This window comes from Camelus bactrianus, chromosome 2 (assembly GCF_048773025.1).
Source record: "Camelus bactrianus isolate YW-2024 breed Bactrian camel chromosome 2, ASM4877302v1, whole genome shotgun sequence".
Classification (NCBI taxonomy): domain Eukaryota; kingdom Metazoa; phylum Chordata; class Mammalia; order Artiodactyla; family Camelidae; genus Camelus; species Camelus bactrianus.
In genome coordinates this window covers 27624165-27639675 of record NC_133540.1, presented here as the reverse complement: position 1 = coordinate 27639675, position 15511 = coordinate 27624165, and the positions used below count along the sequence as shown (strand labels likewise).

The following is a 15511-nucleotide window of genomic DNA, read 5'->3' as shown; positions in this document are numbered from 1 at the left end:
CCAGGTCTAAATGACTGTATCATTTCTGCTCCTAAGCCGTCTGCTGTCCTGCTAGAAACTCCACAAGGGCAAGGATTTGGGCCTGTTTCATCCTCTGTCATACTCCAAACGCCTGAAGTCATCCTTGGCTCCTAAGAGTTGTTGAACAGACTGAATGAATAGATAGAATGCACAGAAGAGATAACTACTCAGTTGTTTTCTGTTAAGTGAAAAAAAAAAAAAAAGCTACTATAAATTTTGTGATAACCCTAATCATTTTGACACTGAAAACTTATTTACTAGTTAAAGAATCTTAAGCTTGTTTAGGAATCTAAGTTTTATTTACTTGTCAGGTTGAAAAATTAAGACTTAATTTAAAAAATTCTCATGATTAAACATTCATTTTGAAAGGCTGGTACAGAATGAATAAGAGGAAAATTGCACTGATGTTAGCATTTCCGTGAATCCACTTGTCCTCGTTTTTATTGTCTAACTATAAAAATGCATTTTCCCTGTTAACTAGCTTAACATATTCCTTGACTTCAAATATAAATCAAAGCTATGTGCTTCTTTAATATAATAGCTTTTGTATAATATATATAAGAACCTGAACTGAAAGAATAGTTCCAACTTAACAAAACACTACCAATCATCCTTTAAAAAGTAAGACATAAAGTTGCATTTCCTCAAAGTACAAACTTTTAAGAACACTTACAGATTTATAACACCCACAAATTCAGACAAGATTTACAAAAACAGTACTATACTGCCCCTACATGTTCAAACTAGTAGTAACAATGACATTTTAAAATCTAAAGTGATATGGTAGAGATTTTTGTGGATTAGTGAAAAGCTGTTTAAGCTTAAATTATTCCCAAGTGAACTATATGAAATCACCCACACAGAAAAGTGTAATTAAATATAGGAATAACTGACAAGTTTCCATTTTCATTTTCAATATTAGCAAGGAGAAGAAATTTAACAGAAATTCATCCAACATCATCATATTTTTTTTCTCTCAAAACAGATTTTCCCAACATTACATGAAGATATCATAAAATAATCATAAACAAATGGCTAACCAGCTATGTGCTTCAGGGTCAATATTAATACATTAATGTTTGAGAAAAACTAACTGCTGACTGTTACCCCAGACCTAGAAAAAATTTTAATACAGCTCATATATATACACACAAACACATAGACACTACCAAAATCATAAGAGAAACTTTTATTAATCTCATATCAGATTTACTTAAAAAAAAACTACTGTAATTATTTTACCTTCTACACATTGTAGGAATAAAGCAATATATTATGTATAAGTAAAGAAATGAGTTGCACATGGGTACTCATAAAATCAATAGGAAATAAGAGTGTCGGCTTTACCACAAATGGTAGTCCTTGCTGGTATTATTTCTATAGTAAAATTTACATCACAATTAAAAAATCCTAAATTTTATCTATCATTATTTGTATCTACCATTATTATATCTACCATTATTTAACTGATTTATATGTGAGACACACATTAATTTATGCAACTTTCCACAGCAAGTTAGGGGTCAACAAGAACTCTAATTTTGACCCCGGTACAACCCAGAAAAAAATCACTATATCCAGATCACTATCACCTGATAGGATATTAAAGACTACTATTTTCTGGCAAGAACATGAAAAATGAAATAATATGGAATCATATCTAATCTTTCAGAGCCTCAAAATATTCTACACTGGATACTACCTAATAGAATTTGAAAACTCATAGATTATACATTTCAATTAAGTAATCAACATAATCCTACCAAGTCAGGTAGAGTGTGTCTGCGTATGCATGCATGTGTATGGAGGTAACCTTAGATACACATGAAGAAACTATAACACAAATTATCACCAGTTAATTTAGAAATGAAAAGTGTACAACTGAATAAAGGAGTCCGGTGACACACGGTATAACTGCAGCAGACCAAACATGAGATCCACGTTGAAATGGAATTCTCAGGGTCACTAAAATGTTAAATTATAAAAAAGGTAAGATTTTTTTTCTGCTTTGTTCAATGATGTATCTCAAGTGCCTGGAACTGTGTCTGGCAACTAGTAGCTGCTCATTTGTTGAATGGACTAATTAATCCATGTTCCTCTGATTGTGATATGTGATGGTGGGACACAGACAATGAAACAAAACTCGCAAAGACCAAAAAGCATCGGTGGCCTCCTTAAGGGAAGGGCTCTGCCTTATTCATCTTTGTTATACTAGCATCACACACAGGGAGTTATGTATATGCCTAAACATATTAGCAGAACTAAAATTAATTTAGTAGTGTTAATATTCCATGGAAATACTGAGGAAAATAAAAAAGCGGTTAGGGCTCTCATCCTTCATTTTAAAGTATACAGCCTGCTAGCATGAGTTGCATTTAGTCACTGAAGAAAAATAATATATAAGCTCCAAACTATATATATATACAATATATTTCATTGTATTATATGGAGCTGCCTGTAACCAGGTTAATAAAATTTAGGTATTCATTTATATAATGTATGTTTTAAAGCATTTAAATATGAATGTACTCAGAGACTTAAGATTACTTCGACATTTCAAAGTGTATTCTATTTTTCATGTATGGATGACAGCTGTAAAACTCAAGGTCTGTGCAGTCAGTTCCACAATTTTGGAGAAATCCCAACTTTAAAACTTTTTGGAGTTTAGAAGGGCAATGTGGTATATGTAACAGTACACGACAGAACACTTTCAGTACATTACAACAAACATTTCTGCAACAAAATATATGAATGTTCAGATAAACAATAAAAGCGACTGTCATGTTAGTTAGGGTTAGGTTTGGCTAATTTGTTGAAATATTTTTTTAGTCTTCAGGGCTTACTGGATTTCTGGTCTGCAGACAAGAAACCATGGATTTATTGCCTACTTGTTTACTCTGCCAGGAGCTTCGTAACAAGTTTATTTTTAGCATATTTTTTCATCTGTCTCCCATATTGCAAGTCTTAATTAATGTTGAGTTAGTTTCTATAAAACACAACTTACAAATTTAAATAGCCTTGCTCTGTGATGTTCAAATTACTAAACTATTTTGTTCAGATTGTTATCTATCAACAAAACGGATAACAATTCGTGGCAGTTATTTCTATGATGTCGTAGATTTATAAACCATGTTATAATTTGCTTTGCATTAATATCTGACAACTGAGGCACACTTCATGACAAAAACACCTAGAAAGCAACGTTATCAGCAATTAGATATTGAGGTCATCATAAATTGTGAAAACAAAGTATGAACTACGTATCTAAAACTCCAGGATTACATGGCCAAAGTTAACCCTTGAAACATTTGGAAGCTAAGGATCCACTCACTCAACAAATCCTTCCCCAGGTCAGCGCACCACAGTGCTGATGCTGGTGCCAGAAGCCCAGGTTAGAATCTTAGCTCCGGCACTTACCACCTCTAGGGCGAGTTAGTTAGCCTTCCTATATCTCTGATTCCTCATCTGTAAAATTGGGATAATACAATACAGTCTACTTCATGAGGCTATTTTAAGGATTAAATGAATTCATATATGGGAAGTACTTAGAACAGTGTCTCCCGTGTACCCCAACTTAGATTCCATTATACTATTATCCTATTTTATCATCATCAAAACATTCGCATTAACAGTTACTTTTCTGTTTCCCTAAATTAGAATCCAAGCTCCATGAGGGCATGATCTTTATCCACCTACTTCACTGTTATATCTACAGGTTCTAGAAAAGTTGTCCCAACTCTGTTCTAAGTTCTTAATATATATATTTTTGGCTGATATTACTATTAATAAATTTCATATACAGCTATAAAATGAATAATTTGCAGCAGTATAATTAATGTGAAAAAAACAAGATGTGGATCCAAGCAATAATACATGTTCCTTCTATCCATAACTTCTTTGATTATCTTCTCCGCAAGCATCCTTCATGTTTTAATTTAAAGTTACTGTGAAGCCTTCATGAGCTACTTGCATTGAGACTTGGGTGATCCTCTTATGCTCCCACAGTACTCTGTATATGGGTCCATTTAAGCAATTATCTTTTTTACTATAAAGGTTTATTTATGGTTTTACCACTAACTATAAGATTCTTAAAGGACTTTCATTTTTCACTTCTGCATATCCACAGGCGGAGGGGAAGAATCATCACCTTTTTGTTTACAGCCACTGCCTCGCACAGTACAGAAATGCCACAAGAAAATTTATGATTCATATTCTGTTTACTCATGTTTATGCATGATGCATGAAGCATTCTTAAGAAGAAACTGATAGGATCTAAAATAGAATGACCTAATTTGTGGTAACTAATTAATACTGATAAAATAAGTAGTGGCAATACATCTATTGATCTGAAAATGTCATTTTTTTTCTCAAGTTCCAATGGAATGTACGTGTGGAAAGACGGTTTAGAAAGCCACATTTTAGAGTACTCACTTAGAAAAATTCAGGTACCCTATTAAAATCACTCTCCAAACTTGATGCTCATAGCATCACCCTGTTCTTCCTTCTCTCCAAAGTACTATAATAATTTTCATTTCAGCATCTTCTGACTTTTTTGGCTACAGTAGACTCTAAAAAGTGCTATCTAAATGACTGTACCCTATGTTTGTTTCTCCTTCATTTTCAAAACTGCTAAGTAGTAATTACTTTTAAAATTAAGTGTCAAACTATATCTAAGTTTAGTTATATTTAGAAAATGAAATATTCAAAATCACAGCTGCACATTCATTTAAAAACATTTAGTAAACAAAAACATGCCATATTCTAACAGTACAAAAACTCCTGAAAGAATTTTCCACGCTTAACAAAAACTTCAACGGATTGGTCATACAAATATTTATACTTTCTCTTGCCTGTCACTGGGAATATAAAAAGATATTAAAGACAATTTCTGAAGTCTAAGAGTTTATAGCTTAATTGAGGAGACAAGACAACTACATGAAGCTGTCAAATAACACCACTGAGCGCTACGTATATGTCTAAGGGCCAAAAGTAACGGCAAAAATTACAATATGTTCCACTACTGGATGAGGACAATAGTAGATACAGTCGGTGCCAGGAGGAAGGTTCCAACCAGAGAGATAAGCTAGACTGTGAGGTCATGGAAAGGATTTGGAGAAAGAGGCACAAATATAACTGGCAGATAACGAACACGCTGGTAAGGGGGAGGGGGACACAAAGCTGGCTTTTTAAAGGCTTCATATTTCTGTATGTTAAGGAAATATCCTTATTTCCTCCTGGCTAAGTGTTCCATAAAACAAATGCTGGGCTTCATGAAATGCTCTTTCAGGCATCAAGACATTTTAGAAAAGCAGTCTTGCTACAATTACCTTAAATGAGACTTAATCATGTCTAGACTAAAGTGTAAAAATAAAAATAAAAGGTAAACCTGGACTGGGGCTAAAGGCAAAGTTATGTCAGAAATTTAAGACTAAGTCGTAGTGCTTTAAGAAATGTGCAAGTGCTTCTGGCAGCTAATTTTGCTAACGTGAAAAGTACTCCTGTAGTAGAGATTATTAATAGCAATATACTTTGGGAGAGGCTATCATTTAAACTGTACAAATATCATACTAAAACTCAGAAATGTAAAAGTATATACTAAAATGACAAAAACTGAGATAACCATAATATGCAATAAAAATTGTTCACTCAATGATAAATTATAAAACTATACTCATGGATCATTTATTTAGATAAAAACATAGACAATACTTTTAAAACTATGGGAAGACAAGAAAATTGTAGTTGAAAGTAGTACAGGTGACAGATCTATGGCAAATATTATTTTCCAGAAAGAATAAAAAAGGATCACCATGAGCAACAAATAATTTCTGGACCTATTTATATATTTTTCTAATGTTTTAAGTCTAAACATATACCATTATTTTCTCAAAGTGAAAAAAATTCCTTCAAGAAAAAATCTAGAATAATAAACATAGAAATATAATAACATAGTATCAACCAAGTAAAATCCATAGAACTTTGCCATGGTAGGAATAAATCTGCTTAGAATAAGATTTCTTTCTCTTAAAACATTAGAAGTCCCTCATGCTGGTTTTCATTTGGTACAATCTTCCTGGAAAATAATTTAGCAGCATTTCTCAAGAATCTAAAAAAAATGCATACTTCCTGACCCAATAAAATTCTATTTCTAGAAAGATATGTACAGAGATGTTAAAGATTCATGTATAAAAAAGTTCAAAGCAGGTCACTGGCCAAATCAACGAGAGGAAAATGATGATACGTTCATTTGGCAGATTATACACTTTTGAGTAACTACAGCCATGGCACACCACAATGTATTAAAAATGAATTAAAGTAACAATTTTGTTAAAAAAATCATTCACTTAAAAATTTTATTGTGGTTATTTCTGAGCAGTGGAATTACTGATAATTTAGGAAAATGTAAAGAAACATTTGTTTCTAAATCTTACATACTGAGATGTCTAATTTTTATAAAGAGAAGCAAAAGATATTAATTATTGAAAAAAATTAAAATTCTCTGTATCATCATTGAACTCAGAGAATTTAGGGGATTACCAAATTATTAAATTCAGGAGGGTAATAACCCACAAATTTGCTTTACCAAGAAAAGTTTATGATGGTTTACTTTCTGAGTATATACAAAATCTTTATACAAGTGAAAATTTTATGGCTGTTGTTTTCTGATTCAAAGTCAATACAACTGTTTGGTAAAACTGGCAGACCTTTCTGAAAAGATCCCAATGGACTCATCAACAATCTACTAAAGGAGCATAATAAGATTAAAATGATATATATCTTAAACTAACTGAAGATTATACATACAAAAACAAATTACATTATTCTTGATGAGATCAACATTCTGAATATAGGTTTTTAGAAATTAGTATCATTAATAATTCAACAATGAAGGAAGGACTTGAATCCAAGAAGAGTATTGAGGTAAGAGAGGTATAATGCTATTTTTAATTTTTGTCACCAAGTTCAAAAGTACTAATTGAACAAACTGATGCAGTTTGAGGATGGTTAATCTGCCAGACACCTTGTTCTGAGTTGCTGTCTGCAAACACAGACCCTGATGTGTGACAAAGATTCTCTCCTTGACCAAACTTTAGTCAGGATCCTCTGAGCTCTTTTTCAACTAGACCCTGTCCTTGGGCATGCTCTCATGAACCAAATTTTAGCAAGAATCCTGCTGAATCAGTCATGCTTGGTATCTCCCTCTCCATATCTGTTGGGTTCACTATCCTTTATCATCCCCCAGGTGACGTCTGACCACCTTGGTTAAGTTCATTTAACCAGAATCTCCTCTCTACCCCAGAAGTTACCTCTTAGTAATTTTCTACCCATTGACCCCCCACTGTTCTTTGGCTATAAAGTTTCACTTTTCTTTGTTATATTAAGAGTTAAGCCCAATCTGTCTCTCCTACTGTGAACCCCCCATGTAGAGGTCCCTGTACCTATCATGACAGTCCCCCTCAATAAAGTCTGTCTTACGATTTTAACAAGGGTCATATTTTTTCTTTAGCAGGTATCATCCCTCAGCTTACAAAAAGACAACAAACATGCATACTGTCTGAATATTTCCAGTTTTTTATGACTGTAATCATTGCATAATCTATGGGGTAACTTAACAAATGAAACGTCTTAAAGAGATTACACAAAAAGTCCTAAATTTATAAATGTACCATGCTACCAAAAGTTATTTGTAGAATCTTCAAATGTATTTTCTCAAAGAAACAATGTCAAAAGTGATAGGCACCCAGGCTTAACCTCCACAATACTAATGTAATAGTAGTTGAAAAAAAGCTCATAAAAAAAAATACAGTGGTCACAAAACATAGTAGAAAGAGAATGGCTACTATCTGCAACATTAGAGTCCTGAGGTTAAATACCAGCCTTACTATTTACCAAGAAAACTGGGGAGAGGTAACTTGTTTGAATGTTAGTTTTCTAGTCTAGTGAGTGGAGATAATACCTAACTTATAGTACTTAACAAACATTTAAATCATTTAAGAATGAATTAAAATAGACAAAATAGCTGAACAATGCCTAGAAGAGACAGCAGGTTCTTTTAAAATGACAGCAATTATTAACAGCATTATTATACTACTACTGTACATCAAGGAGGGAAATTAATAAACAGTATGTTAAAATGCTAGGGATTAGACACAAATTTTTTTCTCTACATCACTACAAAATAATTAGGAGAGAGAATGAGGGTTTTTAAAGGAAATGAAAGGCATATATGGCTCTCACAATCTCTAAAACTTTACTATTAGCTGAAACTTATATTCAAGCAAAATGATACAGGCACAAGATTTACTATAGTATCATTGTAATCATAAAAGCCTATATATCACTGTTTCATAAATAAAGTTTTATTGAAACACAACCACATCCACCCACTTATTCAAGTACTGCCTACAGCTGTTTCATGCTACAATGGCAGAACTGAGTGGTTCTAACAGTGACTAGGACTAGCTGGTCTGCAAGGCCTAAAATAGTTGCTGGCCCTTTGCAGAAAACATTTGTGGACCCCTGATTTAAGCCAACCCTCAATGATAACAATACACAGGAGTAATATTAACTCAAATATTTTCTCAAATGACACAAATACTCTATTTTAATTTAATTTTCACTTTAAAGAAAAATTATTTTAAGTATGGTATTTTAAACAAAACTTGATATGAAATACAATCGCTACAAAGTTACTTCAACTATCCCAGTCATATACTTCATTACTGCCTGAGCTCTTAGGTTTCAGGTAAGTCCTTGTACCACGATGGCCCCACCTCACCTCCCTGCTACTCCCACCAGCAGTTCTACCCTGTTCTCCTAGTCAGCTGTGTTGCTGATGCTTATGCTACACAATCAGTACATGGTTCAAACCCAAGAAATATATAAGGTGCCCTAAAAAACATTATCTGCCTATAAACCAGCACAATCAAGCAGACATCTTTAAAAGCCCTATATAAACCACTAGTTGCATGTCATTTGGAAATTTCTACCAAAATATGAACATTGAAGGATAACTTTGTGAGAATATTTTAAATGTTTAAAAGTCTCCAAACAAAACCAAAATGACTTAATAAATGAGGTTTAAGTATTGAAGTAAATTCTTTAACACACTACTATTAATCATAAAGTACATTCCTTCTCTTATTACTAGAAAGAAAAAATGCTGTAGGATAAGCTATGAAATTCCATCAAGATGTACCCTTACTTATGTGTTTAAAATGTAGAATAATGACGTACCTTAGGATTTAGGAAATACAGTATTATCCTAATTAGCTATTTCAACTTCAAAGAAAAATAAAACAATTTTCCAGTGATTTTATGTAAGCGAGTTCCTATAAATCTTCTCTTCCTCTAAAGGACAATCAGTTCTTTTAGAATAAAGTTATATACTCAACAAGTATTCTCAAATATTCCTGAAACTAAGAATTACCTATAGGACTTATATATCTCTGATGAGAAACCAAAATAATCCACATGCTAATAACATAGACTACCAGGACTAATATTATACTTAACAGTGAAGTAAATAAATTTCCTGAAAACATTTGAAGAGCTACAAACTGAAGTTGTAGTTATAACAACCATTTTACAGAATTTTTCAAAATTTTCAAAATTATTTCATTGTGTAACATTAAATGGATCAACCCCTATGATGGATGGAGAGGCAATAACACGTTTTTCAAATTTTAATAGGTCAAGACTACATACAGTCTTGTGAGAGATCACTATATATTAGCTCACTACTTGGTAGGGAAAAAATGGCCTAAAAAATAGAGAAGTCTGTATACTTCGTTGTCAGTGTGTAACAGTCTGACTCAAACAAGCTAAACATGCCTAATGTGAAAGGCATATTAGATATTAGATACAAAATATGATTAACTACATATCACACAAAAAGTCTTCTTTAAATCTTTGATAAAAATGCACTAAAAATGTCTAACTAACATTACCAAAGGAAGGTTAGTAAATTAAATAACAAAGAGCATGTGAATCAATTTAAAGCTACCTAAATTAACCAGCTGCAAAAAGGAGGGGAGAGGATATAATTACACTATCCCTCTAACATTTCTAGTAGTCAGAGTCAATGAGTTATGCAATAGTAAAGTATTGGCAGGCAGTCTAAAACTCAATGTGTTAATTTTATTTTTTAACTATCTTCCCACAAACGTTCTAGTTTGAATTTTATTTTTTCAAATATTATTACATTGCATTAATATATTATTATATTACATTATTATCAATGCAAGGCTATAATTTAATATAACAGTAACTTAGAAAAGTCAAACTGAACAGTGACCCTAGGAAGCCCTGAGGGAAAGCCTTGAAGTTCTCTATTAATTTTTCTCATAGAATCTGCTCCTGAGCCTTTTAAGTTTCATGTAGTTGTTAAAAAGATGAAGACAGAAAACATACATAATCTACCATGTACTGTACTTAAGGCCATCAGAGATATTCAATAAGAAAGAACAAAATTATCTTGAGTGTTAGTATCTTAACTCTTTAATTAAAAAAAATCTACATTTCTTTTCCTTAATTCAAAAATTTACTTCTATTGGTATTTTCTTTCATAGAAGTATTAAAACAATAAATTAGTTTAGTAATGACTTTAAAGCTACTAGAGGCCTCTGTGTAAATGCTTAAATCAGAGCAGAGACCTCATTCAGAAGTTAGAAAAGTGACAAAGTGAAAGAAGACAAAATAAAAGAAACACTTATTGAAAACATAGTAAAGAAGAAAACAGGAGTGTGACAGAGATACTTATATTCTATTTTCAATGTTGAAATTGTATTACATTTAAAACTCAAAATGTATTCAACATGGCCACCACTCATTTAGAGTAGAAGCAGAAACAATTCAAAAAGAACTAAGGTAACTAGAAAACATATTTTCACAAAAGCTATTTAAGTCCCAGCAAATAGAAGATTCTCTTTACTAAGGAGGAGGAAGATTTCTTAGGAGTTAGAGAGTTAGGAGTTAACCTACTTGATTAATAGAATGTTTCCCTTTTAGTTAAAAAAAAAAAAAAAAAGCAAGGGGGTGGGGAATTAAAAAGGGAACTAAAACACTAATAGCACTGATATATGCAAATACTCAGTCTCCAACAGGTTTTTTATTTTATATTTTTTTGGTTTAGTGTGTTCAGGATACTAAACACATTTAAGATCTAAAAATATATCGCTTTAGCTAGTAATTCAAAATGGCAATACCAAGTAACTCAGAAAATATAACAAAACTGTTAATATTAACAAGGTCAAAACTTGGTGGGGAGTAGGAGAATGTCATCCTGAAAAACATTCAATAGATCATAACCTGATTACAGATAAGCACGAGTTCTCCAAAATGTTTGTTAGTTCAGGATTGTCTATATATAAACTGATTCGTAACTGCCACACAATAGCATGCTATTTTTATTTTGTATAACAGCAAAAGTAATATCTCTATTAAGTCTGAATTTAAGAAATAGTGATTTGAAAATATTACAGTTTAAAGTACCAGATAAACTCTTGAAAAAAGAGCTAAATGTTGCAATTCCCACGCATAAGGACAGTACCATCAGCTTTTTTGCTTTTACCACAAAATAAAAACCACGAATTTGGGTGTTTAGTATTTGCCAACATATTTCAAAACCTACTTTTTACATTTGCCAACTTTAAGTAAGTTTAAAGAATTCTAATATCATAAAAATAAATGAAAGAGACAAAAAGGTGAATTGGGTAACCTTGCCCTCAAGGTTCTCTGTCATATTATTAAAACTATCATTTAGATAAGTTTTCACTGGCTATATAATGCACTGATAGTTTCTGTTGTAAGCAGCAATTGAAAGTTGAAGCATTTCTCCACCAAAGGAGGCAGAAGCAGTTCATTTAAATAAAGATTTCCATTTTTCAAACATGTGAGACTTACCCGTCTTCGACAAAAAGGGAGGCCTTGGGCAATGATGCTAATGCTAAATATCTTCATCACAGTTTGATGTGGTAGAGGCTCTTTTGCACTTTTAAGATCAACAGGAACCAAGCCATGGTTTAGAGTAGCTTTTCCCGGTTTTGACATTTTAAAATTCCTCTTGGCTGATGATTACTCTCTACATGTAATACAGGCACATTACTAAAAACTCTAACCACCAAAATAAAATATAACTTTCGAATTAAAAAAAAAAAAAAGGCTGAGAACCCAAGGCCTGCTGCTTTTGTCTTTCAACCTTCTCCTACCAAGTGTCCTGACCTGTCTGAGGCTTGGTGAAGTGCAAACTATCCTAGAATAGCCAGGAATTATAAACTACTGAAGTGAAGCTCCTGCTCCTGCCAGTCAGACAGCTGGTGAGCCTCCCATGCACAGTCAGTAATGCGAATACAACCACAGCAGGGCTGGGCTGTAGGGTCCCTCTGAAAACTTCTCCAGTGACTAACCTAGGTACTCCCTAGAAAGTGAAAGTAAAGTTTTCTTTAGCAAATTACAAAAGATAAATATTGTATTTTCTCTTGAATATCTTATTAAGTTTTGCTTACCCAAATATCAGCATTAACATTTTAGGTAAGTTTTGAATTGTACTTTAAATTTAAGGACAGTGTTTATGCATGTCCCCCAAATATACATATGTATTTATTCTATCTCAGATATATTCAGAATGAGCACTGTATCTTCCAGTGTTTGTCTTAAGCATGCTCTTTCCCTCTTCGATACATATCATTCTTTATCTTATACTAAGACATAATCTACTCTAGCTCTTTATAGCTGTTAATACACACTTCAGATTAATCTTACCAGGAGACATTTTAGTTGTCTGCAAATTCCAGTTCAATCTCTATAATTCTGAAACACTTAGTAATTCCACTTAAAAGTATTAACTGTCATGTGACCGACTAAATATATTTAAAAACCCAAGTATTTATAAAGACAACCTGTGATGGAAAGTAATTATAATAAAATGAGTAATAAGTAACCAGTTCCTCACAAATCTGTAGGGCCTGATTTCTCTTAACAGTCAGGTAACTCTTCCTAAAACATGCAGAGGGAATGTGGTGTACAATCCACTCCTCAAGAACTTTCAATGGTTCCCCGATGCCTAAGACAAAGTTTGGAGATGAAGACACTCCTCAAAGTGGCCCTAACCTCAACTTGTCAGTATTATCTCAAATATTTCCTTAAATTAACTACTTATGCCAGTGTTAACTCATCTTTATGCTACATTTCATATTCAAATCCAAGAAGTGGACTGTTATAAAGGTAAGAAAAAAAGCCTAGTGTGAGAATTGACAGAAGTTTTAACAGATGATAGATAATAGATGTGAACTATCCATTCACAATGTTCAGGTAGTTGATTCTCCTTCCATTCTATTTTCTTCTTCCAATAGGTAGTCACTTCACTTATCTCTTCTTCCAATAGCTTTTATGGACTGTTATAGTGGGAATTTAGAATGTGATATGAAGAGAATTACAAAGAAGAATGTCAGAAATGGGCGTACTTTTTTGACTTTGGAGAGATATGTCTTACTAAAGTGGGTTACTAGGAAATCAATCCACACAGAAGAAATACCCCAAGTCCTACCATAATGCTACTTTTTAAAAGTTCACCTCTCTCTGATACCACAATTTAAAATGTAGTCAAAAATGCAGTTATTAGCAGAGGTGACATTTTTAGTTACACAAAAGTAAACAACTGAATTTCTCCAAAGAAGATATATAAATGATCAATATGCACACATAAAGATGCTCAGTATCACTACTCATTAGGGAAATGCAAATCAAAACCAGAACCACAATGCATACCTATTAATATGGCTATTATTTAAACACACACACACAGAAAAATAAGCATTGGCAGAGATGGAGAGAAACTAGAACCCTTGTGCACTGTTGGTGGGAATGCAAAATGGATGTAGCTACTATGGAAAATATAGTTCCCTCAAAAAAATTACTACATGATCCAGCAATTCCACTTTTGGGTATACAACCAAAAGAACTGAAAGAAGGGCTCACACACACAGATATTTGTATAACCATGTTCAAAGCAGCATTATTCACAATAGTCAAGAAATGGAAACAACCTAAGTAACCAGTGATGGAAAAAAATGTGGTACATACATACAGTGGGATATTATTCAGCCTAAAAAGGAAGGAAATTCTGACACAACGTCGATGAACCTTAAAGACATAATGCTAAGTGTAATAAGTTAGTCAAAAAAGGATAAATTTTGTATGATTTCACCTATATGAGGTACCTAGAGTAGTTAAATTTATAGACAGAAAGTAGAATGATGGTTGCCAGGAGCTAGAGGGAGAAAGGAATGAGGAGTTAGTGCTTAATGGGTACAGAATTTCTGCTGGAAAAGAAAAAATTTCTGGAGACAGTGGTAATGGTTGCACAACATTGTGAATATACTTAACATCACTGAATTATACACTTAAACATGATTAAAATAGAAAATTTTATGTTATAGGTATTTAATTATAATAAAAATTGTTTCAATAAAAAAAATAAACAACTAAGAATACAACCATAACCACTGAAAAAAAATAAATAACAGAGATCTAGGCATAGAAGAGAGGGTACCAGAAATCTTGTAAGCAAAAGGTGAGACTGGTCTAAGATAAGCACATCTATGGCCCCACTAGACTACTTACTACCTGGCAGAATTAATGTCTCTAGCCTCATTCTAGTCTCAGCATCTCCTCTGATGCTCATTTTCTTTCTTTTCTTTTTTCTTCCTTCCTTCCTTCCCTCCCTCCCTTCCTTCCTTCCTTCCTTCTTCCTTTCCTTTCCTCCCCTCCCCTCCTCTCCTTTCTTTTTTTTTTTTTGGGGGGGGTGGGGTGGGATATTTAGGCTTACTTATTTATTTAATGGAGGTACTGGGGATTGAACCCAGGACCTGGTGCATGCTAAGCATGTACTTTACCACTTGAGCAATACCTCCCCACCTCACTTTATTTCTTAACACAAGTCTAATCTTTTTTTGTGTGTATAACATAACCTTCAGTCATACTGTGTCTTTTTCTCCTTATTAGAAAAATCCCTTTGTTGAAGTAGCTCCTGTGGAATGCCCCCTCCCCAAATTACTATCAGTGCCTACCTACCTTGTTAATATTTCATATAGTGTTATATAGCCTGACATTCTTTGTTCTCAAAAAATTTGTCTCAGTGATATTCATTAACCCCCCAAAATTCATTTCTTGGAACAACACAGAAGATCTAATTTAAACTAAGTGTTATTCCAACACGGAAAAATTAGAAGAGTGTACTACATTCCGCAAGTTTAACATACTCATTCTGCATAGAAAAATGAATCAAACAGATCAACTCCAAATTTAACTTTCACTTAATTCATTGATTAATAAAGATAATCATACTGAAAATTATAATTTTTCACTTTTATATTTAAAAGCCCTCAGAGAACTTTATTATCACATGTATTTACATGCAGATAGTTTAAAGATAGGGAAGATATGAATCTCTCTAATCTTCTTGGAGTCTGATCCTAAAAGGGACTCGTGG

General features: G+C 32.9%; 2 protein-coding genes across 3 annotated transcripts in view; one reads left to right on the top strand and one right to left on the bottom strand.

Annotated features, from left to right (window-relative positions):
* Positions 1-15511, top strand: part of ARFIP1 (ARF interacting protein 1) — a 1058373-nt gene that overhangs the window by 595424 nt on the left and 447438 nt on the right. The window lies entirely within an intron of this gene.
* Positions 1-15511, bottom strand: part of FBXW7 (F-box and WD repeat domain containing 7) — a 97322-nt gene that overhangs the window by 47700 nt on the left and 34111 nt on the right. Inside the window, exon 1 of one of the 2 annotated variants that reach the window (XM_010968504.3) lies at positions 11926-12287. The exons of the other annotated variant lie outside the window; for it this stretch is intronic. Coding sequence (XP_010966806.1) covers positions 11926-12072 — 147 coding nt within the window. The 5' untranslated portion in view covers positions 12073-12287. Of the gene's footprint in view, positions 1-11925; positions 12288-15511 lie in introns of those variants that run through there. 2 annotated transcript variants of the gene reach the window in all.